This window comes from Cucumis melo, chromosome 2 (assembly GCF_025177605.1).
Source record: "Cucumis melo cultivar AY chromosome 2, USDA_Cmelo_AY_1.0, whole genome shotgun sequence".
In the NCBI taxonomy this organism is placed as follows: domain Eukaryota; kingdom Viridiplantae; phylum Streptophyta; class Magnoliopsida; order Cucurbitales; family Cucurbitaceae; genus Cucumis; species Cucumis melo.
The window spans coordinates 2,939,501-2,966,367 of record NC_066858.1 but is presented as its reverse complement, the minus strand read 5'-3'; the positions used below and the strand labels follow the sequence as shown (position 1 = coordinate 2,966,367).

The 26,867-nt window shown below is 33.8% G+C and overlaps 3 protein-coding genes across 4 annotated transcripts; 2 read left to right on the top strand and 1 right to left on the bottom strand.

Moving 5' to 3' along the window:
- Positions 1-625: 625 nt before the first annotated feature.
- LOC103492412 (2-oxoisovalerate dehydrogenase subunit beta 1, mitochondrial) lies at positions 626-7,834 on the top strand. Its single transcript, XM_008452774.3, has 13 exons — positions 626-1,016; positions 1,880-1,991; positions 2,126-2,161; positions 2,267-2,326; positions 2,404-2,461; positions 2,555-2,652; positions 3,420-3,509; positions 3,601-3,669; positions 3,768-3,854; positions 5,158-5,253; positions 5,357-5,434; positions 7,343-7,429; positions 7,519-7,834. The coding sequence occupies exons 1-13, from the start codon at positions 853-855 to the stop codon at positions 7,552-7,554; spliced, it is 1,071 nt and encodes a 356-aa protein (XP_008450996.1). The 5' UTR covers positions 626-852; the 3' UTR covers positions 7,555-7,834.
- A 797-nt stretch (positions 7,835-8,631) lies between these two features.
- On the bottom strand, positions 8,632-15,232 carry LOC103492411 (TATA-box-binding protein). 2 transcript variants are annotated; one of them, XM_051081397.1, is made up of 10 exons: positions 14,956-15,232; positions 14,476-14,568; positions 13,050-13,156; positions 12,809-12,880; positions 12,128-12,178; positions 11,496-11,540; positions 11,238-11,330; positions 10,183-10,284; positions 9,688-9,761; positions 8,632-9,020 (listed from the first exon to the last, which is right to left on the bottom strand). In XM_051081397.1, coding segments are annotated over exons 2-10 (546 nt in total). In that variant the 5' UTR covers positions 14,477-14,568; positions 14,956-15,232; the 3' UTR covers positions 8,632-9,019. The 2 variants fall into 2 exon arrangements, with proteins under 2 accessions (XP_050937354.1, XP_008450995.1); XM_008452773.3 differs by having other exon boundaries at positions 13,050-13,137; positions 14,956-15,231.
- A 2,704-nt stretch (positions 15,233-17,936) lies between these two features.
- LOC103492410 (RGS1-HXK1-interacting protein 1) lies at positions 17,937-25,110 on the top strand. The gene is made up of 8 exons (XM_008452772.3): positions 17,937-18,290; positions 19,542-19,608; positions 20,009-20,086; positions 23,212-23,264; positions 23,484-23,620; positions 23,700-23,764; positions 24,087-24,145; positions 24,719-25,110. The coding sequence occupies exons 1-8, from the start codon at positions 18,114-18,116 to the stop codon at positions 24,806-24,808; spliced, it is 726 nt and encodes a 241-aa protein (XP_008450994.1). The 5' UTR covers positions 17,937-18,113; the 3' UTR covers positions 24,809-25,110.
- The last annotated feature ends 1,757 nt before the right edge of the window (positions 25,111-26,867 follow it).

Sequence of the window (26,867 nt, the reverse complement as noted above, 5' to 3'; positions counted from 1 at the left end):
TCAAGTAGTTCCATTGTCCCCTTGAGTGTTGAAGACATTGCCCAATGGTCAGCCTCTTCCCATGGCATGTTTAAGTTGAACTTTGATGTCACTTTCTTTCTTGGATGGTGATGTGGGTATCAATGTTATTATTCATGTCTCAAATGGTGATGTTCTTGTTGCCATAGAGAGTCACTTTTCAACGGTAAGGCGTTGTGTTCAATGGTATTTTTAGAATCCTTAGGATTTGGCATTTTTTTAGTCTGGGTTGAAATTGATTCAAATTTTTTTTTGAAATCTTTTGGTTAGAAAACTTCGTTAAGCTTATCTGATTTTCATAAATGACATTCAATAGCTCAATTCTAGTGGATCTATCCATTGTTTCCTCCGAGTCGAATGTAGGTGTAACATCTACTAGATCTAATTAGATTTTGCTTTATTAAACGTGTTTTACTTATCCATGCTTGAAAATTTCATTTCTTTTTGTTACGTAGCTTGAAGACCATCTCGACTATTCCATGGATGGAGCTATATTCTCTTGTACGATTCATCGAATTAGTACAAAAATAAACCTCTAATCTGGCTCAACCCTTTCGATGTCCCGATCCATTTATATCCCTATATATTTGATTATTTAATATCCAATGCCATTTTCAGCTTTATCCATCTCGTTTCTTTAATTATGAAATTTCAAAGACGTAACCGAAAGCTAGAAAAGGAGAGAAGTTATCGTATCAACAGTTCTATTGGATAATCTCACGACTTGCCTGACTTGTTCTGAATTCGCTTTGGCACTATCTGTTTGAAGCTCTTCTCGTTTATTGATAGGCATAAAACTTGTGAAAGTAGGCCAAATCGATCATTTCTTCCAAAATGGCATCTGTGCTGAGGAGATCGCAAACAGTGCTGAATTCCCTTTGTAGGAGGCAATTTTCTGCTTCTCCAGATGGAAATCTTACAACCCATGCTGGAAAATCTATGAATCTTTATTCTGCTATTAACCAAGCACTTCATATTGCCCTTGAAACTGATCCTCGGTTTGTTTCTTCAATACCCTTTTCTTCGTTTTTAGTTTCTGATTGCTTGTATTTTTTTTATATCTTCTCTGATTCTATCATTGCATGCAGATGGGTGTGGTTTTTCTTTGATGGATTTGTTGTGTATGCATGATTTTTCTTTTATTGCTGGTTGGTGTTTGGTTACCCTTTTGCCTGAGACTTTGGAGCTGGTTAAGTGAGAATTCGAAAATAAGAGAACTTCATTAATAGAGGGAGTTGGAAATAATGAAGTCGGTGGCTAAGGAGCAAGTGAGAGCTTGCATTGAAATGAGAGAGAGAAGGAAATTGATGAAATCTGTCAATACATTGTGAATTGGTTGTTGGTGGGTCTTTGGCTTTCGCTTTCTTGTTCTAGATAAAGCTTCCTTTGATTAGGTGAAAACATTATAGCTCTTTATTAGATCGATGAATTTTGTGGAACTGTTAATTTTGGACTGCATTTTTTTTCTCTGTGGTCCTTTTATGACTAAAATGTATAGGCAACAGATTCTACCAACGTAGTTTTTTGTGCTCACTTCGCTACTTGTTAGGGTCGTCCTTTCAAGAACAAAGCAAATGTGTTAGGAAATGTGCTACAAATGACTTTTTTGGTAAGTTTTGACTAGGAAGAAACCTAAAGTATATTAGAGGGAATGAAGAGATTTTAGAGATTGTTGGTTCTGGAGCCACATATTTGCGTTCTTCTATATAAACATATATATATTATTTTGACAAAGTGGAATTGGAGGATTTTATTCCTCTTGGGTAATTGAGCTGATTTTTTATCACCCTTTATGCCCATTGTTTGTTTTATGTTCCAGTAGAATTTTTTTTGCTAAAGAACATTATACTTCTACATTCAGTGCTTATGTGTTTGGAGAAGATGTGGGCTTTGGTGGGGTCTTCCGGTGCACAACTGGACTGGCAGATCGATATGGGAAAGATCGAGTTTTCAATACCCCTCTTTGTGAGCAGGTAGCTTATTTGTTCACTTTGGAATTTTGGAGATCAATATGAGAGTACAATGATATTCTCCCTGTTAATATCATATCAATATTCTATTTTCAAGTATGTGAGAGAAGTGTCGTTCTAACTTATCTTCAATGTAGGGTATTGTTGGCTTTGGCATTGGTCTGGCGGCAATGGTAATTTTTAGGAATTTTCATACTTGTTATTGTAGCTTGAATTTAAACTTTATTTGTATTTTAAATCTTATCCCTTTTCTAACACGGGAGTCATTTCGATGATAGGGAAATAGAGCCATAGCAGAAATTCAGTTTGCAGATTACATATATCCAGCTTTTGATCAGGTAAGCTTCTTCCTTGTTGACATTTTTCCTACTGCCTTCCAGTTTGGCACTATCTTGAGAAACTTATGTCCTCATAGATTGTTAATGAAGCTGCAAAGTTCAGATATCGTAGTGGAAATCAGTTCAATTGTGGTGGTAAATTTGCTTCTCTATCTGCATATAGTTGACTTCTTTCATGTTTGTTTTCTTGTCATTGGCCTTAAATGCACATATTTATGAATCTCTTAGGTTTAACAATTAGAGCACCATATGGAGCTGTTGGCCATGGTGGTCATTATCACTCACAATCTCCTGAAGCTTTCTTTTGTCATGTTCCTGGTATCAAAGTACGTTTCCTTCTTTTGCAGATTCTTCTTAATAAGTTTTAGATACTTTGTGGAACAGATATAACCTATATGCTAACTCTAATACTTTATGGTACATCAATACTGTTTATATCTCGGTGGGTCTAACTGCTGAGTCACAACGTAGAAACCACAACACAATGTTGTTCATACATTGATGTGTTTTCAAGATAATTTCCGAAGTCCTTGCCAACAGAACTAACTTGCAGGATCAGCAGCTCCTAACTAAGGAGATTTTGATTATGATCCCTGTGTTGGCAACCAATTTATTGATGGAGAATCTTCTGATGAGCAAAGGATAGAGTTTTATGATTCGAAATTTAGCATCCCTAACTCCACAATCCATTCAGTCAATCTGACAGATAAGTCAAGGGACAATTTTAAAACTTTTAGTCCTATACTGGTTTCTTCCTTTTAGTCCCTACTGCTGATGGACTCAATAGACTTTCTGAGCATAAATTGAGTAGTCATTTTGACCAAGTTCAGAATTGGAGAAAGAGGATAGAATTTCATCTCTCTTCTAGTTTTGTTGTAGACTGCCATCTTTTTGTGCTGCTTTGTAATCTCTTTTCTTGTTGAAAAGAGCCTTAGGACTTGCCTTTTCGTCTGCACCAGAATGGAACTTCTTTGGACAATAAACTTTACTTAGGGCGTGTCTTGGTTATATTTCTATTCTATTAGCTCCATTGCATGAATTCCTACTCCTTTAAAAGAATATATTTTTTTTATCACATTCTCATACTAAACAGGTCGTCATCCCTCGAAGCCCATACCAAGCCAAAGGATTGCTACTTTCATGCATTCGTGATGAAAACCCAGTTATATTTTTTGAGCCCAAGGTATTTCTTATTCTTGAAAGCTTTTGTAAGTTGTTTGGATCAAAATTCGTCCACAAGTTGAGATGAAAATATCTTGAGTGTTCGTCTTCAGTGGCTTTACCGTTTGGCAGTTGAAGAAGTTCCGGAGGATGACTTCATGTTGCCTCTATCACAAGCAGAGGTATGCTTTCAACTCTCTTCATTTCTAAGTATTTGTCAATAATTCTATAATGCATAGATGTACACAATGTTTGGTGAACCTGAAAATGTGATATTCAGGTGATCCGAGAAGGCAGCGATATTACATTGGTTGGTTGGGGAGCGCAGCTCTCTGTTATGGAACAAGCCTGTGTTGATGCTGAAAAAGTAAATCTCTTCACTTATTTTTTATTGCGCTTCTATGATCACAGTCTCGGATAAACCTGGTAAAAGAAATTTTAGGATATGATTTCTGTTTAAAAAAGATCACTTTACATGATTTTTTGCTGTATATTTCTATATAAGGTAAAGACAAGAGATGTAGAAGAGATTATGGTTATTATGTGCATTTGGATGGGTGAGGTTGAGTTATAATTTCATTTTCAGGCTGAATTTCTTTCACTATTTTACTTTTAGGTGGGAAAGGGAAAACTTCTTTCTATTTTTAACTTACTTTCTCCCATCCGTTCATGTGTGGTTGTTTTATACTTTTTTTTTGTAACCGGGTTTGTCTCTATCCCTTGCATTATGTTGCTTCAAGCTCATAAATAATTGAACTTTCCCTTCATAGACATGGACCTCGGACTTTTGAGGGCTTCTCCAAACATTTCAAACCTTTACATCAAGGGCCACTGTTTAGACATTTGGTTATTCCAAAGAATCAAAACTTCAAGCCATCGTCAATCAAAAGAGTCTAGTACCCCTCTTGATAATTGATAAGAACAACAAAACTTTCACCTATCTCTATTATTGTATGATATTTGCTTTTGTAACCACCCAAATGATCTCATGCTAAGCGAGATATTTATTCTCACTTATTTACTCATGATCACTTCCTTCCCTAGCTAATATGGGATTTTGTTTAAACCTAATAGGTGATATGGAATATCAGCGGTTGACTGTGAATGCTACTGTGAATGATACGGAAAGGGAAATGTGTGCTTATAAGAATTTCAGATGTGATAGAAATTCCTGTCAGTTCACACAATTTCACAAGAAAATTCAACACCAGTAGTAAACAATTCAAGAGGGTCAATTATCTCTCCATAAGTATCTAGGAAGCACACAAAATACAAGATCCTTCTCTAAGGAAAAACACAACAAATAAACCAAAGCAAACATAACTGACTAAAGGAGTTATAACTCCCAATTCAAAAACACTTCAATAGAGAAATTAAATAACAGTTAACTCCTCTGAACGTTAAAAACAACCTCACTTCCCATTTTTCCCTTCCTTAAGTAAATCTTCTGGATTGGAGGTCGAACAGAATCTTATATGTGAGTGCTGGTACATCGTGACAAGATCAATGCTCCCTATTTATTCCAAACCTTAGATTAGTTGCTGATTTCAGCTTTTCAGCGTTGTTTGAAGAATGCACGTAGATAATTTTTTACATTTCAGTCTGTGATGTCACTAGGATCGTGGAGAATTATCAACTTATGATCTTGATTTGTTTGATATATATTACAGGAAGGAATCTCCTGTGAACTTATAGACCTGAGAACTCTATTACCTTGGGATAAGGAAACGGTGGAGGCCTCAGTTAGGAAGACTGGAAGACTTCTTGTAAGTTGCATTTTCTTTTCTTTGTAACAAGCTTTCTTAGAAATGTGAGAACTTTATCAGAGATAAATAAAGATTTATCACTGATCTCCTCGTCTCTATGTAGATTAGCCATGAAGCTCCGGTTACTGGAGGCTTTGGTGCTGAAATATCCGCTTCCATTGTTGAGCGCTGCTTCTTAAGGGTAAGTTCACATTTTCAGCATACTTCTTTGTTATAAATGAATTTTTAAAAAGATTAAGAATCATAAATGGAGAGATAAGTACTAATACTATGCATCAGACACATATATATTCAAATTAAAGTCGTGGTTATTGAGCATCAACTATTTGTTTCACAAAGGACAGCAAAACATAAATGTCTTACATGTGTTTCGTCCTTTTTCCTCCTTGCACGACCCAATCCATATCCATCTCCTTTGTCTCTGTAGATTAAATAAGCAAAAGGGGGTTTGAATGGAAGAAAAATTATGTTGGTAAATAAAGTCGAAAAAGTAAGTTGGTAAATAAAGTCGAAAAAGTATGTTGGTAAATAAAGTCGAAATATGATCTAGGACTTAGTTTGTTCTTTGTAGTCCAAATAATTCCATACCAGGACATATCTGTCATAGTTGAGTCATTGTGAATCAAAAGTACAAACATAAAATTTATTAGAAGATTCTGAACTTTCACTCACACAGTCTCTACAATGCCCACTCCTGGACACCACCTTCTAATGTATATGCTATTCCCTTGCAACAATATTGATATCAAGAGGAAGAAGATACCGAAAGCAATGCATAACACTCCTTGCTGATTTTTTTTACTAGAAATAATGGCTTTCATTGGGATAGAAATGAAAGACTAAAATGGGACATAAAAACCAAACCCACAAAAAAGAAGAATTCTTCTTTTTTGAAGGGGTTCCAGCCATATAAAATAGAGTTACAAAAGTCTTCAAAAACAAAAATCTAAAGAGAAACATGGCATCTGACAAGAAAGCAAACCTCAAATGAATCCCTCCTTAACCTTCTAAACATTTTGTTATTCCGTTCTCCCTGCAGTCCCAAAAGAGCAGCACACACTTGGGCCATCCATAAAAAGCACTCCTTCCGAAGAGGAGGAACTCTCCAATTATATCACTAGTAACCCTATGTCAAGGATGTGAGAACCCAAATGTGACAGAAATAATCCCAGGTAGCTCTCAAGTTCACCGATCAGAGAGGGCTGATAAATTCTCCCTTCCCCTCCAAATCTGTCTAAACATGGCAACTATTCACCATTCCACTGTAAAAAATGGTCATGCCTTTGCTATTCCCCCTACGTAACTAACTTGTCAAGTGTAAATCCCCTTCCTACCATTCCTAGGGTACTATATAGTAATAGGTGGCCTAACATAACAATTCTCCTTTTAGCAGGATAATACCTTTTATTTCACTCATACAATCCAAGGAAGGTCAAGGTCTATCCAAATTCATTGGAATTTGTTATAAATCTATTCTTTCTTAGCCCCACATTGTTTTTAATAGGAGGAGGATATGCATATTCATTAAAAGGGCCTGAAAAGATGGCCTAAGGGCAAGGGGTTGAAGGGGTTGAAGAAACCTCCCCCAAAACCAATCCGGAAGTTCCCTTCGATTGTTAATAATCGTTAGAAGGGTTTAGTTACAAAAGAATTTGGGGTAGTTTGTGTACCATGAAGAACAAAAGCCTAAAATGCTGCAAAAGAAGCAAACTAATCCAGTCAAAGTTGTTTAAAAATGACTTTTATCTTCTTTTTTCTCCATATATGTAAAGATGGAAAACATAAAATTTCCTTAAAACATGAATAATGGCTTGTAGAATGCAAACTAGTGTAATATTTACTTTGAGTATCTTTTGTTTGAATATTCTACAAGTCCTAATGTTATAAAGGATTCCACTCATCGTCTTGCTGCCTCATGGTATTCTCCATCTAAGGCATTTTCTAATTATTCTATTCAGGATATTAATTTGAACTGGATTGCCTTTTTTTTCTCTGTATAACTCTGAGTTATCTAATGTTGTAATTTTATTCATTATAGCTAGTTCCTTTTCAAAAACTTCAACAAAATGAGTTTCACTTTCTCTTGTAGTTGGAGGCCCCTATTTCTAGAGTTTGTGGATTGGACACTCCCTTCCCTCTTGTGTTTGAACCTTTCTACATGCCTACGAAGAACAAAGTAAGAGATTACTATCAAATTTATTTTCTAAAGTGCTTGGCAAAAGTTCATTCCTAACCAATATATTACCTTCATTTTGGTTCGTGTAGATATTAGATGCCATTAAAGCAACTGTAAAGTATTAGCATTATAACCAAAACCAAGCCTAGACATGATATTGGCTCCATCTTCAGAAATGGCTGCTTTCAAGCAGAAAACAAGAGATGATCTTGATTTCCAGTAGTCTCTCACTGAACATGGACATTTGAAATTATATTGTAAATGGAAATGAATGAATGCCTTGATGTCCCATTGTTAGTGGTTGTAAGGGAGCTTCATTGTTAAATAATGTAAGATGGTTCGAGTCAATGATGTATGGATATTAAGATCTTTGGAATAAAAAGTAATATGCTCGTTTAGATCTCACATTTTGCTCCATGATTATGATTATTTAATATTTAATATTTGGAATTTAAACGTCTGAGATGATAAATATTTGTTGGTGTGGGTATTGCATGCGATTAACAATATTTGAATCATAAGAAGAAAACAAGAGATGTTCTTGGTTTCCAACTGTAACTCTCATTGAACATGAACATTTCAAATTTATATTGTAAATGGAAGTGTATAAACCCTTTATGTTCCATTGTTAGTAGCTGTATATATTTAATTTGTTCCTATATTTATTATATTTATTCTGTATTTTTTCTTTCAAGTCCTCCCCAACCTCTTGATATAGGTCTATATTTTAACTGTTTCATTTATGTGTGTTTATTTTTAAATGCTTAAAGAAGATTGTGATTCCCACACCGAAGTATGAATCAACTAGAAATGTCGAAAAAAATTTGGCTAACTTTGTACGTGTTGAGCAAAAATACTTCTAAGCACAATGAAACTTTGTGTTGTGTTATACTTCTCAACTAAAAATATACATTCTTTCAAGCCATTGTATTATTACCTAATAAACTAGCAAAATTATTAAATTACAAAGAATAAATTCTTTATCCAAACCATATAAACCAGAATTAACCCATCTTCGTATGATACATAGAGTCGCAAGATAGTCAGTAATTAGTGGTTATAACTTCAAACTAAGAAAGTGAAAAGAAAGTTCAAATTTCACAATAACTTCAATAAAAATAAGATCACGTCTATTTTGGTCTCTAACACATGTTTGAATGCCTGTTAGAAATTATTCTATTTATAGAGTAGAACTATACCACTTGTTGTGTAATGCTTAATATAAATTGCATAATTGTCTGGTGTCAGTTATTGGAACAAAAATTCTTCTATACACAATCCCCCACTTTGATTGATCACATAATATCAGATTTATCAAAATTAAAAAAAGGAAGAAAAAAAAAGTTTCAAAGCTTCCCTCCACTTTTTTATCACATAAAGACAGACACTAAAAGTAAAAGACAGTGATCACTAGACCCTCCATTTTATCCCCCAAACCGAAAGTCTTCCATATATCTTCAAACTGGAAGCAATCTCTCGATAAATACACTATCCTTTCCGGCTAGCTAGCTTGTGTCTGTGTGCCAGTCAGTTTGTTCTCTAAACATGAAGGAAAATCAACTTCCCATATGGCTAGTTCGAAACCAAAAATCTGCAAACAGAGGTTCAATCAAACGAAAGATGAAACCAAAAACTTGTCAGAAAACACATGTTTGTTAAGGATGAAATGACAAAACCAAAAACTTAACAAACAGATGTTAGTTAAGATGAAACGACACCAAAAAACTCAACAACCAAATGTTCGTTAAGAAAAAACAACGAAATCAAAAACTCATCAAACAGATTTGTTAAGACGGAACCACAAGCAATAGGCTTGCTTGTTTTATAAAGGAATGAGTTAAGATTCTTCATTTCTTCCAGCACAAAATTCAGACTTATATCCAAATGATTATAAGTAATCTGTAATCGCCTATATAGGGGGAAAAAATTCAAGTCATTGTTATGGCACACCCACAGAGAAGTAAATTCCTACCCTTGGTGGTCTCTTTCCAAATTTTTATAGACTATTCAGTTCAAGTCATTGTTTAAGATGTAGTGCTTTGTTTGTTTTTATTTAGTTAGCATGTATGTTGCAAAATGTTTATTGTACTAGATTTTATCTTCTGTCGGTTATTTATGCTTCCTCTCCATTATTGTATTTTGAGCACTAGTCCCGTTTTCATTATTTCAATGACAAGGTTTGGGCGGGAAAAAAATGCACAAAGATTAATGTTGGCAGCCATACTAAGCTCTTGGGAGTTTCAATCGAAGCATCTTACCATTGCTGGTTTTTCCTGAACTCTGTAAGCACGGGGTATATGTTCTCAAAAGCCGTATATGTTTCCTCTCTCACCTGAAGGATACAAAATACAAAACATATTCAGATTAAAGATAGACTGCAGTTGTGATAGTGACCATACAGATAGGCCGTGTGTTTTTAAAGTATAGGCTGCAATAAAGTGCAATAGTTTTTTTAAACTTAAATGTAGGCTCCACACACAAAAAAAAAATTATTATTATTATTTATTATTTATTTTTATTTTTTTGGTGATTAGCACAAAATATCCCAAGTAAGGAACTTGGAGACCTCCCTACTGAATAAACTCAAGCCCAAACTAAAATGGCTAAACCACATGCCTTCACCCTCCATTACTCCTCTATTCATCCCGCCTCATGATAACAAACTTTCAGCTAACCACTAATATATATCCTTGATATTTGAAAAATATTTCTGCAAAGGCACAATAAATGAAAAATGGCATTTGAATTTTTACCTTGGCCCCAGTTAGAACTATTTTGCCAGAGACGAAAATGAGAAGAACAATCTTTGGTTGTTTCATCCGATATATCAATCCAGGAAATAACTCTGGTTCGTACTGAAAAAGATGGGGATGTAAGTTTTAATAATGAAGTTACACATACATAAGAAAGTTCAACATAAAATCAAATGTTTAACCTGATAAAACATATAGCGAAGGTTAATTACAAACAAGTACACATACATAAGAAGTTCAACATCAAATTAAATGTCTAACCTGATAAAATATATTGCGAATGTTAATTACAATCAAGTACTTAAAAATTAAAAACTATAATAACTCTCAGGATTCCATTCATCAATAGTAAAAGTCTGCACATATCCCTCACAACACAAACTCCAGCAACATCTCAAACTTGTTGACATTAAAAATCACTGTTGGACTAGTTCCTCATGGAAAAACCTAAACAAAGAATCACTTAGAAAAATCAACAAAGCGTAGTTAATGTTGAGCAGAATGTTTTCTAAAGCTCAAGGCGCACTAAAGTACATTAGTCTTCTGGGGTTTTAAGTGTGAGATGCAAAAAAAGGACCAGTTTCTTAGGTGCATTATATATAAAACAATGACGTTAAGAAGAGAAAGCATAGTTTTTTTTAGGCCCATCATGTGTAAAACAACAACATTAAGAAGAGAAAGCATAGTTAATGTGCAAAAAAAGACCCTTGAACACAAGAAAGTAGGCTTAATAAATTTGATTTCTTAGTTGATAAAAAATGAAAAACCTTAATTATTACTTTTTGAAAAATATTGAAAAGCCTCAAAGCCTAGGGCTTTGAGCTTTAGGGCTTCACACAATGCGAGCAACTTGGGCCTACGGGAGAACCTTCCTAGGTTTTTTAAAACATTGGTCAAGAACAAACATATAATTAAGAAAAACATAAACATTCAAGTCATGCCCCCTAAAGAAAAATAATCAGAATAGTTAGAGATTTCTAGCAGAAAAATGCTTGAGGACGTAGAAACGATCCCATAGAATGCACATAGAACAAAGATATAGATCTAAAGCTTACACTTGAAAAGGCTCCGTGTGAATAAGCAAGACCCTCGAGCCTTATTGGGAACTTAACATCACATGAACCAACAATATTCTGAATCTTAAAATCCTGCACCAGATTAAAAATACATGAGAATGTACACTGAATAAATAAGGAAAGAAGAATTCTTATTGAAAGATGTCCTCATTTTTTTCTTTTACAAAAAGGAAATCTAAAAGTAGTTTCTGGTGGCAATTGCAGTGCCCTACACATGAAGGGGATGGAAGCAAATACCTTAAACTTAGCAGGAAAACCAAGTTTTTGGATAATACGGGCATACTGGAGAGTAAAAACAAGATACAATAATCAGTAAAAGAATTCATATTAGTTTTCTTATAAGTTTCATATTAAAAAGAAGGGTGCTATTGAATGAGACGCCCAACAGCTTTAAGAATAATAAGAAAAACAATAAAGCGAGCATCAATGATCTTGAGCAGTGGCTCCCTGTGACAATTTAACCTCAGATGATGATATATCAACACATGAATACGTAAACAACTATTCTTACATACATTTTTTTACAACAAGATGTAAAGTCAAAATTACTTTCAACTACCAACTATGCTCAACACTCTAATACCCAACAACTATATCTCAGCTCATGCCTCTAATTTTCTGACACACTTATAAAATGAAATCTGACAGAATTAAGCTTCGGAATTCAAATAGTTGCCGAATCAAGACACTACAAAACTAGTCAGCCCTTTGAAAAATTAATGAACCAAATGATAACAGTTTAAGATAGAATCAAGTAGACCTTCTGAAGCTGCGGGATTCTATCGTTGATATTCTAACAGCCAATCTGTAGAGAGAGGATTCGACAACCTCCTCACACTAAGATAGAATAATGGAAAGAAAGTAAATACCTTTCTTGCAGCTAATTTGGATTGTTGTTCACTCTTAGCTCCAGTACAGACCTACACCACATCATAGATCTGAATAGCTAAAACAAGATACTCTTCAAGCGCAGCAATCAGTTTACAAGAAAAAAAGAACAAGATCCCTAGAACTTCAGAGAAACGTCAAGGACACACAATTTCTCGCTCAATTTAAATTCAAATCAAACAGATTTCATCAAGTTTCAATGCATTCTTAGGGGAATTATTTGAACAACGTATCTGTTTGATATGGTTGCATGAAAACAATATTGCCAGAATAAATTAAAAATATTGGTTTGAGGTCTTTGTTTTGTTTTTGTCATTTTTTAGTACAAGTTCAAGCGCCTTTGACCTTCAAATCAAGATCATAATGTCATGATGTATCAATAACACGAGGGTTTGTGGTTAATATTAAATTATGTAATAAAATATTAACATGGCATGGGTTCACTGAGATAGAGAACAGGATTATGCCCCAAATCAAATTAGCAATTTAATCAGTCTACCCCGTGATTCTTTCTTGTTGGTTCTTTTACCTTTTGAATTTGAACCAACCGAGGTTACAGTAGAAATGCATGACAATAATAGAAATATAGTAAATCACTGGAAGCAACTGCAATGTAGCATGCAAGCTCCCTTGTCATTAAAATTAGATAGATCATAACTTACCATCTTTCCCGATGCAAATATCAATGCTGTGGTTTTTGGCTCCCTTATTCTCATGATAACAGCAGCAAAACGCTGTTCCAATGAAATAATAATTGAAATCTTAAAAACTCAAATTCAAATGCAAAGGAAACAACAAAGTTCCCCCCTGAAATTATTGCCAAAGTTATTTGCATGGCTTTTTTTACTTTCTTTTGTTTTATTTGCGAACTTTTTCACTAGCTTATTCTAAAACCCCACTTGCCTTGGGATTATATTCAGCATTGCGAGCTTGTAGAGCAATGGCCTTCAGATCCAACTTGCAGTCCAGATTAACTGTGGACACAATGTTCCTAGAAACAATATAATGCACTGTACATTAATCAAGATACATAGAAAAAGATGGTCCACACATCAAGTGCCTAAGCATGTAAAGCAAAAACAAATAGACATTTGACGCCTACGTTGTTCACAAAAAGCATATGAACCAGAAAAAAGAGAACCCAACCCAGCCTTGTTTGCATTAAACTTGTATTAAAACAGTTATGCTACGATAAACAACACTTCATGTAAAAATATTTAAAATACATCCAAGCTAAATAATCGATTTATTAAATGCTTTTACATATTAACCAAAAAGAAATAAAAATAAATTTATGTCAATAATGATTGTGCAAAGCATTTATAATGTACTACATTCTCAAAATGTTCACACGTGTTGGAAGTGTGTTTATAACTTTATATTGATCTTTGACACATCTCTACTATGCTTAACAAGTGCACGAATGTTGATATATCTCACATGAATACATTGCCTAAACCAAAGTTTCGGTGCTCCATATCTAAGTCTTTACCAATTAATTTATTCAGCAAGAATATGCTTTTTTATCTTAGTTACCAGTTATCACATATTGACAATTTTCTTAGGAGGAGAGAATCTTCTCCGAACTATTCTTGGAAATATTACAAAGACTATGCTAGACCATAAATCTAGACAAATTCTTAGTTGTTAAGCCTCTATGTATAACAGAATTAATTTTATATCAATGTACATACAAATTTTTTATATTCCTGAGTATCGATATGAACTCATTAAATTTCTGGTGAATGTAACTCATTGTTAAGAAATTTGATTTAACACTCGTATTACCAAAATTTATAACGGTTATTTGTGTGTGCGTGCGTGCGTGAGAAAAAGAGAGAGAGGTGGTGGGGAGAGAGAGATTGGGAGACATACATCAGAATTAACCTTATATTAATGTATTGAAGAAATTTATATATTTCTAATTAACTATTCGAACTAATAAGAAATTTGTGAACTCGTACTTTTTGGTGGATGTAACTGATTCTTAGACCTTCGATTTAACTATGACGAGAGAGAAAGAATTGACGTATCTTTAATGAATATTTCAAAACCGGAGAGTTTGGAAGAATCACACCATGTACCAGAAGTTCATATGGAGCTTAGGCCGAAAAGTTAAACTTTCTTTTCAAGAGTAACCCAATTTCTGGATACATCACTAAAAACGTCCATGATACCAAGTCCTCATTGAAATTTGCTATATACACATATATATGTACAGCCACCATCTAATACTGATGAAACGCTATATTTTGGTCAACATCAACAAAAAAATAGCTACCGTACACAATCAGAAGGCACAAACGTTTGGAAAAGTGAGAGAACTCACTGAAGAGTAGGTACAATCCCAGAAGGATGCTTTTTAAGATCAACAGGTTGGGCTCCTTCCAAGCCTTGATCTGCCATTCCTTTTAAGAAATCTCTGCACACGACACAACTCTACTCTTTAAATTCTTTCTCCAACAATCAGCACAACAAATCAGCACAAAATATCCCTAATTTACAAATAACCCAAGACTCTATACCATCATAACCGCAGTTATCAAATTAACAATAAAGGTAAATCAAAATACAGAGATCATACAAAACCCACTCCACACTGAGATTAATCATTAAAGGGGTAGACAAAAATCCATCCTTTCGAGATAATTAGAAAAACCCACAACGACCCGCATAACCAAATCCAACCAAAACACAAACCCATCAAAAATCTAAAGCAAAACCCACAAATTATATCCTCTCCAACACACGACACACACGATCTACGGATCAAAAGATCAGCCAACACAAACCGATTCAAAACACAGACCTCTTTACAAATGGGAAACCCTAGAATTATGGGAAGAAATTCCTGTGGATCGGAAGGGAAATTAAGTGGGGATAATGAGGAAGGATTGACGGGTGAAGAACGAAGCGGGAAGAGTTTGAAAAGCGAGGTGTTTTATATATAAAGATGAAGGGGGGGAGAGAGGTATATAAATGGGAGAGAGTTTTGAGGTTTGGTTTTTGAAAGAGAAGAAAGGGATTATGGGAGAGAAGAGAATGAGAAGGGAAGTTCGTGGGGAGAGATCTTTCGTTGGAGCTTTGTGCGCGGTTGTGGAATTTATCTCTACATGTGGCTTTTTTATTGTCTTCCGATTTTGTCCTTTGGGTTTGTGGGATTTTGACCTTGAGTTAAAGGGTATATTTGGAATTTCGTTTGTTTGATTGCTGAATTTACCCGGCGGTTTCTTTTGTGTGTCACGGACCTATGGATGCTCCCCACGTGTTCGCCGCTTAATTTTGCTTTAGGAAATACTTTGTTGGCCTTTTCTTTTTTACTTTTTATCGGATGCAATTCCTAATTGATCACGCTTTTATATCTAAAATAGGAAAATCTACTCTTTATATATATACACATAAATATATATACACACACATATATATATATATATATCTATACACATAAATATTTATATACACGTATACGCATAAATATTTATATACGTATATATACACGCACAGATTTGAACTTGTAGTTACTGGTTGACTCACAAAGTCGGTTGAGGTAAACTTCTTTTGGTAAATACATATATTTTTATTTCTCTACGGATCATTTAGAACAAATATTTATATTGTAAATATTATTTAAAAAAACTCCGATTAGCTCCGTTACTATGAAATTTATTATTTGTTATAGTTTTTATTATTTTATGTTTATCATTCTTTATTATTATTTGTTATAGTATTTACTATTTTATTATCAAACTAAAATAACATGCATACAAAACATGTACTATTATAAGTCGACCATAATAATCTACTCCTCGTTCTAATACTCCCTTAGTTTTCTTAGAATTTGTGAATTTAGTCAAATTTTAAAACCTAAAGGATACAAATTTTTTAATTACAAAAATATGATTAAAAAGATTAGAGACGAGAAAATTCTTTTCAAAGATGATAAATTACCCTTTAAACTATTCATTACCTAAATTCTTAACACAACTATGTTTTTTATTATACATATATATAGTTGTTATTGCAATTTGCCTAGAAGGAGTGATTCGTTGAGAAGCCTTAACACCTAGACAAAATGCTTAGACTGGATGTGTGCTTCCTTGCCTTGTATCTCGTGTAATATATTAGTATCTCGTTTGATCAAGTTGCCCACTTATCATCTTGCCTACTGATCACCTCGCCAAATGACCAAAATGCCCAGTGGTCAAAACGACTCATTAAATCGCCTAGTCAAAACACAAACTACAAGAACAAAAACGAGTGATTGAATGCGTGCTTCCTTGTGTAATATACTGGTATCTCATCTGGTCAAGTCGCCTACTTATCACCTCGCTTACTAATCACCTCATCTTCCCTATTGATCACCTTGCCAAATGACCAAAGCGCCCAGTGGTCAAAACGTGTGATTAAATCGCCTAGTCAAAACACAAACTACAGGAACAAAAACTGGTTAAAAATGCCGAGTCACGAATCTCGCTCTCTTAAAAACGTTTCAAGGACAAAACAACCTCGTTTTTCAGTTATGCAGTAAAACTAAACAAAATTCTCAATCAAAATTAAGACTACAACTTTAGTTTTAGAAAGAAAAAACGTTTATAATAATAAAAGGGTTTAGCAAAAACATTCTTCCTCTTCTTAAGGGTGGAAATATTAGCAAACTTGCATTTGCCTATCTCCTCACCCCTTAAAAAACTTAAGTACCCTTAGGACCCAAACTCACTAGTAAATCTGTGGGTTTACGAAGGAGACTTTCACATTACTTAGAAAACAAGTTTTGAATAAAATAATAATAAATATTTTCTTTACTCAAAATTTTCACTTAGAATAGTTTGCTAATTCCATATTTACCTTTTCTCTTCCTAAAGAGAAACTTAGAAAGGGATTTGTCATACAAATGGCCAAATAAAGCCTATGTCTTGCAAAGTTTTTCGACCTCACTCACTCACGGAGTAGAAAGGTTTTTTTCTAAACAAAGATTATAGGATGATGTTCTTTGGTAATAGCTCGAGTTTTTTAAGAGGACTTGACAAAAGTATAACATTTTTCGTTTTCGTTTTGAAAAGTAACACATATTTTTAAACTTGTAAAATCTTTTAACGTCCACCAAGATGCATTAAAAAACCAACGATCTTGTTTAATGTCTACGGAGATGCAATAGAAAACCCAAAACAATGGATAAGTTGGAAATTTGTAATATTTTAGAGAAATTTCGGTGGGATCAAGAAAAACAAGGTTTACAAATATTTAAAAGTGTGTTGCTTTTGATAATGAAAACAAAAATATGTGCTACTTTTGCCAATTTTTAGTTTTTTAGACGACAATATGAGTACCACGCCAATTTTTGTGTCAACTGGAGACCATTTGTTGAGCTCCATATTTTGTCAAATGAGTCCAATAAAAAAGTATGCTTAAAAATAATAAATGTATAAAACAAGTCGGGCCAATTGGTTTTGTTTTAGTTTAACAATCATAATCGAACTACCGAATTATAAGATATAACTGATTTATCATTAATCTACAAACCTCGATACAATAATTTACTAAAACCATATGTATATACAGAGGAAATTACTTTAAATGACAAAGTTTTTAAAATATTTACAAAAACAGTAAAATATCACACTATTTCGTGAAAAATAAACAACTATCATGATACGAATACATACATATCTTAGTTTATATTGATTTATAGCGATTAATATTTTACTATATATTTGTAAATGTTTTTATTTATTTACTAGGTTTGAAAATAGTCTTATATATATATAATCAAATAACACAAATTTGTAGTTTAATGTGCACTAAAATAAATACAATCAAAGAAGGAACAAATAATGTAAGTATTTCATAAGATTCATTTAGGGGAGAAAGAACAAGGCAAGTAGGGAAGTGAACCCTTTCCATAGGAATTTCTACGGCGGTGCCGGTTTAGGAGAGAGTTGAAGGCGAAACACCGTTCACCGGAGAAAAATGGGCGCCGGAGAGGAGCAACAACCGGAGCCAACCCTTGAGAACGTAACCACAGCATCTTCCATATCGGCAATTGCAGAGGACCTGCAGCGCACGGTTGTTCAATCAAAGGATTCTGCAATTCGCTCTGCTCGTTCTCTCCAAGAGGCCTCTTCCTCCCATATCCGCTCCTTCCAGGTTCCCTCTCTAGTCGAATTTTAGAACCAATTATCATTTTATAATCTCACTAGATGTCTGTAGTATGTACTATGTAGAGTTCATTTTCTACATTGCTTAAAGTTGTTGATTCGAAATCAATTCTGCTGTGAAATGCTCGTCATACTGAAAATCAGTTATATTTCGTATGAAGACTTTTTTTTAGCTGGCATTAGGAATTTGAGGAGAATATCTTGTTTGATCTTAATTTAGTTGAAGTTTCCACTTTATGTGGGATTTGTGGGAAAGGGACGTTTGCTTAATCTATTAGAGAGAACGATCGATGAGGTCGTGGAATTGGATAAAATAGTTGAAACAAAACTAAGATGGAACGGAGAAGAAAATTATTGTAATAATTGATTCGTTGGTTGTGTAAAGAAAGATGGAAAAGATTGAGATTATAAAACAATTTAGAAAAACATTGAAGTACACTTTTGATCTGGTTAGTGATAAGATGATCCACAGTTATACTTGCTTTCTCACGGAATTTCTGGTAGGTGATAAGGGGATCATGAAAACATTGAAGTACACTTTTGATCTGGTTAGTGATAAGATGATCAGAAAAGAAATTTATGTGGTTTCATATCTTCCTGGCTTTTGTGTGCTTCTGATCCTGATATTAGTCGCACCCTTTTGGCTCTGCTGAAACCTGAAGATAGTAGCATCAGCTTGCCGCTTTCTCTGTGATGCATGCGATATTATTATTTGCCATACAACATAACCGCTCTCAACAAAGGATTTTGGTGCTATAATGGGAAGGTTGATGGATCCTAGATTCGTGGAAGTGTTGGTTGATCACAATGTAATTATGAGATCAAATGAATTATTGCTTTTTTGAAGACCAGCAATAAACAAGATGGTCAACAAATTCAAAATGTTTAAAGATTTAATTTGAGGAATGGTGTTGATGCCCTATCAAGATAAGAAATACACAGATTAATGAAGGAGTAACAAAATCCTAACAATTCATCACTGGTTTTGGGTACTGGTAACTGTTTGGTTTTTGTGTCCGATATCATGTGTCCCATTAGCTGCTTGTGTAGTGATCCACCGATCCTGTTGCTCTTTATTATACTATTGGTGGTTGTGTATGGATGATCAATTTTTGTTCAGCTATGTGTTTCACAATTAGTGTATTATTACTAATTGTGCAAATGTTCAATTTATACTTCTTTGTATTTGTTCTTTCTCATCTTATACTTATTTTTTGAGATGAATGCAATCATCTTTCAGGATTTTGTACCCCGGGCAACATCACAGTTCAAAACTTACGAAGATGCTTTTTTCCGCAAACTTACAGGTCTCTTTTTATTTTTCTTGTTCTCTGATTATCTCCAAGCTTCAGAACCTCAGCAAAGTCTATATTGGCTTGACAGGAATATTGCTCTAGTCCTTGTTGAAATATCTACAAAGTCAATTTTAGAACTGTGAACTGTAACATGTGGATGTTTATAGGAGTGGAGCGATTTGTGAGTGAGCTGTGGTCTCTTGTTAGATTTCGTATACTGTTTACAAATGGAAACAATTAGCGTAAACCTCACTCAGAAATCGCTCCACTTACACAATGTAAGAAGAGATAACATTATTGTTATTAAAATCTCATATCTTTTCATACAAAGTAAGAAGAGAAGTTTGGTTTTACTTTCACATATTTATTTAATAATGCAATCACATATTTTTGTTATGATATCACCGTGTAGATGAGCTTAAGATAGCTAGGGAACACCCAGCTGCCACGATTGGAGTTGCTGTTACAGCTGGCCTTCTCATTATGCGAGGTATGCTCCCCACTTGACTTGGTCTCTTTGTTGAGATCGTACTCATTCGATTTCTCCCCTACTGTTATAAAAAAGGTAAGCTAGCTCCTATTCCATCATTCTTTTCCTTCGACGTTGTTGGCCCTTGTGACATAACATTCCCGGCTGCCTATGGTCTGTAGAAAAGAAACCTGTAGCCAGTTACTAGTTCCACTGTAGAAATTGAATGGATTATCCCAAACCTACCTACACCACTGCCGTCAAAACCATTTATGATGGCCTCATCTAGGTGGATTGTGGTGCCTATTTCTATTTTACTTACTTTTTTTACTATTTCTTTTTATTTTTTTAGTTGTTGGATTCTAGACCGATTTTTAGATTGGAAGTCTTAGGCAAAAAAGCGTTCAGGCAGCTTCCACAATGAGCGGTGACCTTAGTTACGTTTAGTTCATGTTGGTCCCAACCTAGGTGGGGGAAGGGCTGTCCAACCAGAAAGTAGGACTAGTTAGCGTCCAATGATGAGATCCATCCTTGAATTAGGAAAGTTTTTCATCAATACAACTTGATCGGGCTTTATTCCGCCCATTTTTCCACATTGCTCCTTGGAAAGCTTCAGTTGTAGTAATTCTTTTCCTCAATACCAAAGGTGATGATTAGTTTAATTTAAATACAGATTTCAACTATCTCACTTCTGATCCTCCTGTTCTGATCTGTGCAGTTCTAGTAGTTAGTATTAGGTTTTGAACCTGTTGTGTTTTGGGATTCTCTATTCTTTGGAGATTGATCAAGCTTCTTCAAAGTGAATTTCTTGTTTATCTATCAGGGAAATGGTTTAGTTTCATGCCATCTTTGTCATGTTGTCAATTGAGTCGATTACTCTATTCAAAATCAATTGGATGAATACATTTGGAGGAGTTTGTTGAAATGAAGTCATCAATGGTTTTAGATTGAATTCATTTGCTTGCATAATCAGAAGCGAGTTATGTTATATAGTTTTGAACAAGGTAAGAGAGTGATGGAAAAAAACCATTAGAATTTTGTCTAGTAGCCAAACTTGTATGCCATATGGTTTGGGATTCAAGTTTTCAAGACTCTTGTGCCTGGCAACGTGATCAACAGTTTCCTATTATCAAGACTCTGGGAGTCATTAAGGATGGGGTAGGTGCTGTTTGTCATTTTAGTTCAGTTAGAAGCCCGTGGTTCTTCATTCCTACCTGAACGGATAATTTTTTGTCTCTAAAGTATCTCTCTAATCTTTTTTTTAGAAAACAGTTTAAGAAGAAACCTCAAAGAGAATATAATCAATCAAAGTCAAAATTATTATTGGTTAATGATCTATTCTCCTTTGGGAGGATGTGCATGCTATTACTATGAGGGCCTGAGGGGTATTTATTTCCCCCTTCTCTAATCTTTACATCTGTCTCTTAGTAAAATAACCACTGATGTATTATTAGAGTAGTTAGAGTTTTTGGATCTCAATTTTGGAAGAAATTGAGGAATAGTCTCCGAATGGGTCCATATCCTTGTGTGAAAGTTGCTTCCCCCTTTGTATTTGAGAAGTCAGATCTTGGAAAGGGCCAGGGTTCTTCAGTTAGAAACACATGTCTCTCTTGGAGATCCCTGACTAGAGCCAAACTATGCAGAGGATCTCTTTTCAGAGCTTCACCATGGTGTTTGTCCAAACTTTTTCCTCTTGTGCTTTGTTTGACGATAGGATTTGCATAGAAATGATTTCAAAATCCTATTTACATTTGGAATTAAATTCATTTCAAATCAGAGAAATTAAATTTTATTGTCTGGATATTTTTTCTCCATGGCTACATCAATACTAGTTCTCCGTAGACAGTAGGGTTTTAGGTTTTTGTTTTATTTTGTCACTATCTGTCCACCTTTCTCCAATTTCCAAAATTTCATTAAGAACAATAATACTCCCCTTGTACTTGTTGCCCCTCACCGTTTTTGTCTAACACCATCATCACAACATGGTTTCTTTGATAAATAATAATAATAATAATAAAACTTCCATATTTAGTCTATATGGTGAGGTACTATTTTCCAATATTTTAGATTTTCTTTCTTGGTCCATTGATTTACTTTTATTTTGTTTGTGTAGATCAGATTTATGCTCAATTAGATGGGATGAGTTTGAAGAAACAATAGATGCATACAGGACGTAGAGACATGAGGGTAAAATTGGAAAAATGTTTTTAAAGCACTAAAATCTTGGCAAATCCAACCATTTTGACATGGAAATATTTTTGGAAAAAAAAATTGAAATGAGTTATGATTTTAAATTCTTTGATTTTCTTTTGCCACAAAACATGTGATTTCATTTTAAAACAGAACGGAATTCAAATCTTTCCAAAATTTGAGGTTTCAAACACTAAACAGGTGGTTTGTGATTGCCAATTGAAATCAAATCAAACCCACATCAGCACCAGTATTGTTGCCAATTTAAGAGCCTTCTTGTAGCTTCCTTTGTTTTGTTTGAGAGCTAGCCGTTCCCTTCTATTCTTTATTTATGAATTTTGTTTTTTTTTTTGTTTTTTTAATGAAAACAAAAATTTCCCTAAAGTAATGAAAAGTTACGAAGTGCAGTATTCCCTTCAGGAGTATCCGTAGATCTTCCTTACAATCAATAAAATCGAGAATTATAAATAATCCTTCAGAAAATTAGAAAAAAAGCAGCCCACTTAGGAAAAAGATTTACGCATGCATCTCATTCTCTAAAAAAAAAAATTTAAGAAAACCATCTTGAAATACATTTGACTTTTCATCTATTTGAGAAATATGATACATTTTCTTAAATCACCTAATCTTTGATTGACCCATAAGCTTAATTTGATGAGTGACGGCCGATTCATGAGAGGTAACAATATTACACTAGACCTCCTTGACCACATGCTCTGATACCATCTTAAATCACCCATTGCCTCAAAACCAAAATGACCACACTTTTGTGTCAATCATTGATTTAATATATGGAGAAAAAGTTTTCCAAGATACTATTGCTATTTGCTTGTATGGACTTGCCTTGATTATATTTGTGTTCAATCCTATTCTTCTTTTTTTTTTGTTTTGTTTTTCCTTCTATTTTTGTGCATGTAAAATTAGCCTCAATTTTTAAGGATTGCTCTTCTTTGTAGGACCAAGAAGATTTCTCTTTCGCCATACGTTGGGTCGATTTCAAACTGAGGAGGTTCTTGCCTTATTTATTTTAATTATCCCATCTTGGATTATGTACAAATTATTGATGGATTCATTCTCATTGAATGTATGCGAAGTGGGCTAGAATTTGGAATAATCTGAGTTCGACAGCACTCTGGACTAACTCATTATTTTTCTTTGCCCTGCACTGTATTTCTCTAGTTGATTATTCAATATTGCTGATTGTTTAATATTGTGTCCCTTTGAGCAGGCGAGTTTTTTAAAGGCTGAGAAGCATGTAAAGGAGTTGAACCTTTCAGTGGACCTCATGAAGAATGAGAGCAAAAAATTGCTTGAGAGGGCTGCTCTAGCTGAAAAGGATATGAAATACGGCCACAACGAGCTGATGTAGAAGCATTGTAGTAGTCAAAACATTGAAAAGTTTAGTGCTACTAGATTCTCTGAATCTGACTATTTTAATATACAGGAATGCTGGAAGTCAAATTCAACATCTTTCAAGGTCAATCTACAAGGCTGAAGCCCAAGCTGCAGGTGTGTATATAATATTGCTGTTTGAAACTCTAATAGTTCTCTTAGTTTCTACTTTATGGTTCTGATTAAGAAACTTTTATTTGGTCCTTAACCTTTTCTTTCTTTACTCTAGTTCAATGTCTTCTTGTTAATTTGATAGTCCAACCCTCTTAAATTATGGACACAAGTCATATAACAGTGAAATGGATGTTGAGATACTTCCCTGTCGTTGTAAATATCTATTTGAAGTATGGTATCTGTGATGGGGAGATACAATGACGGGTTTGATCAGGAAAGGTACAAATAATTTTTGTGGAGTACTTACTTTTTTCAAATTGTGCAGATTTGATGGATGGGCTGAGGGAAATTTCTGGTAGGGATGCATTAAAACTTCGAGCAGAGGTCAGCCTGATATATATATATATATATATATATATATATATATATATATATATTCCTTCTTGTCGAGAGCTGAATTTTATTCTGTACAGTTCAGGCCCTAAATATCAAAAGCAGAAAATTAAAAATGACGGCCCTTCTCTATTTCTCACATTTCTTAAGTAAAAAAGTTGAACTTTTCATTATTACTATTATTATTCAAAACTTGGCATGGTTTTTTTTTAAACATCGGTAAAAATTAGAGGTAGAAAGAGTGTTTATAAGCTGAACTTTTAAAAACCAAAAACTTAAAATGACCAAATGAGATGGAAGAAATTGTTGATTGGGACTTGAGTTACAAGTTTAGCTATTGAATTTTGAAGGGTGTGCCAATGGGCTAATTTAACCTTCTCTAAGAAGTTGAGATCTACTAGTACCAGGACACAAAGTTAAATTTGATGTCTAATAAAACAACGATGTTTCAGTTTTGTCTAACAAGGTCATGAATTCATACAAATTGGACTTTGACAATCACAAAAAATTAGAGAGGATATACGTTTCACATTTATCACTTTTTCTCGCTACCTATACTCTCAGGTGGCTTCGATGACAACATTTTTGAAGCGTCAAAGGACTTTGCTTGAAAATAGGGCAATGAAAGTCTCCGACATGGGGATTCCTCTATGATAAACTGGAGATTGAGGTATGGAGTATGTAACTTGTTCCCTGCTAGCAGATGCCTATGACAATTTTGATCTTAAATAATTTCCAAATGTGGGGCTTTCCTTCCATCTGGATCAAGTCTACTAGTAGGAATAGAGTGATTGTTGGAAAATCCTTTTTTACTTGGAAACATTTTACATTTACATTTCATTTATGGGTGTATGATCTTTGCACTATTGAATTGCTTATTGCTTTGACTGAATATGATTTTGATCATACACCATTGAATATGATTTTTTCATGTGACTAAGGATGTGTTTGAAATATATCGTGAGTGTCTAATTTAAAAGTGTTTGACAACTATTCAAAATAGCTTTTATGGTGTATCATCAACAATTTTTACCAAGAGTTTAAATAAAAATGAGTTTTTTGACAAAATTTTCTTAAATAAATCTAAGTAGACTCCAAAAACCCTTTTGTTATGGTGTGGTTAAAGATATCTGTACACACCCCACCCTTAAATTGTACGTGTAGAGTTCGGTTTATAATGCCTTTCACATTTCTTTTGAACTAGATTGTAAGGTGAAAGCACACTTATTGTATACAGCAAGTCCATTTTTCAAAATGTCTATTTTAGATTTTCTCGAACTGTTTGAACCTATTCAAAACTTTTAGTATGTTTTGGGAGTGTTATAGTATATTTCAATTTGGGTGCAAGAAAAATTGTGTTTTTAATCCCAAGTGTTTAGAGTTTTTGAATTTGCATTGTTCATTTGTTTAACATAGGAATACTTTACTGGTTTAGAGTTTTTTTGGTTTTGTATTATATCATACAACTATTAGTACCTTAAATTTAATATTTTGGGAATAAATAAAAAGATTTTGTTTCACGACTTTGTGAAGATGTAACATTTTAGATTACATTATTCTCCATGACTTGAATGTGCACGAAATAACTATTTGAATTAAGAAAACCTCATAGCAATATAAAAGCAATCAATTATCTAACTCTGTAATCTTGCACATAAGTGTATATTTAGAGTGATAGTTATCAAGAGGTTACCACCACCATGATGGTAAGTTACCATTCAAAAGTACTGCAACGAGAATGATATGTTTTTTGATCTGGAACTCTCATCCCTTATTTGAATTTAATACAATTGTGGCAAAAGATTTCATGAATGATTTGTTAACCTATTTTCTAGTTCAACAAAATTATTTTTTGTTTTACACAATTTTCTTGATTTGGACTTTTAAACTTTGAGGACATGTTTTGATTGATAAAAAAGGAAAATTTTGACTATTTTTTTTCTAATGTTTCTTAAATTGTGTTTGATTTCATTTTTTCACGTGGACTAAATTTTAAACCAATAATAATATTAAACAATTCAAAGTTTAACTTTTAAAAGGTTAAAAATTATATATATATTTTTTTCATCAGCACACCAACATGAGATGAGTTTGTATAATAAGACCTCCTATCAATTACAATTTTCACACGTCTAACTACGATCAATTTAGCTCTTTCAATGACCCATTTCTGGCTTCAACAACCGCCTTTGATGATAAATCCAACAACTAGATTCGACTGCATAACGACCAACAAATTTAATATAGACTCAACAGATTTAACATAGACTCAATAGGGTTCGAGCTCTCTCAACTTTATAAGCTCAACTTTATTGTTCTTATATAATATATATAAAGAAAACTGTTTCATTATTAATATTTATCATTAGTTTAGCATTTATTCTATGGGGATTGTTTATCATTAGTTTAGTATTCATTCTACTATCAATCCCCTTTCTATGTCTACTATCAATCCCCTTTCTATGTTCAAATCTTATCTATGTATGTCAATCCCCTTAGCATTTATTCTATGGGAATTGTTTATCATTAGTTTAGTATTCATTCTACTATCAATCCCCTTTCTATGTTCAAATCTTATCTATGTATGTCAATCCCCTTTCTATGTCTACTATCAATCCCCTTTCTATGTTCAAATCTTATCTATGTATGTCAATTCCCTTTCTATGTTCAAATCTTATCTATGTGATTCCACCAGTGTGCATAACCAATTTTT

What these genes read in the sequence shown, in the direction of transcription:
- LOC103492412 (XM_008452774.3), top strand. Translation starts at nt 853, where the DNA reads ATGGCATCTGTGCTGAGGAGATCGCAAACAGTGCTGAATTCCCTTTGT. An exon ending in TATATCCAGCTTTTGATCAG is followed by an intron (nt 2,327 to 2,403) that starts GTAAGCTTCTTC and finishes ATGTCCTCATAG; the next exon opens with ATTGTTAATGAAGCTGCAAA. An exon ending in TTATATTTTTTGAGCCCAAG is followed by an intron (nt 3,510 to 3,600) that starts GTATTTCTTATT and finishes GTTCGTCTTCAG; the next exon opens with TGGCTTTACCGTTTGGCAGT.
- LOC103492411 (XM_008452773.3), bottom strand. Translation starts at nt 14,552, where the DNA reads ATGGCAGATCAAGGCTTGGAAGGAGCCCAACCTGTTGATCTTAAAAAG. An exon ending in ATGCTGAATATAATCCCAAG is followed by an intron (nt 12,881 to 13,049) that starts GCAAGTGGGGTT and finishes TCATTGGAACAG; the next exon opens with CGTTTTGCTGCTGTTATCAT. An exon ending in CACACGGAGCCTTTTCAAGT is followed by an intron (nt 10,285 to 11,237) that starts GTAAGCTTTAGA and finishes CATCTTTTTCAG; the next exon opens with TACGAACCAGAGTTATTTCC.
- LOC103492410 (XM_008452772.3), top strand. Translation starts at nt 18,114, where the DNA reads ATGGGCGCCGGAGAGGAGCAACAACCGGAGCCAACCCTTGAGAACGTA. An exon ending in GGCTGAAGCCCAAGCTGCAG is followed by an intron (nt 23,765 to 24,086) that starts GTGTGTATATAA and finishes CAAATTGTGCAG; the next exon opens with ATTTGATGGATGGGCTGAGG. An exon ending in CATTAAAACTTCGAGCAGAG is followed by an intron (nt 24,146 to 24,718) that starts GTCAGCCTGATA and finishes CTATACTCTCAG; the next exon opens with GTGGCTTCGATGACAACATT.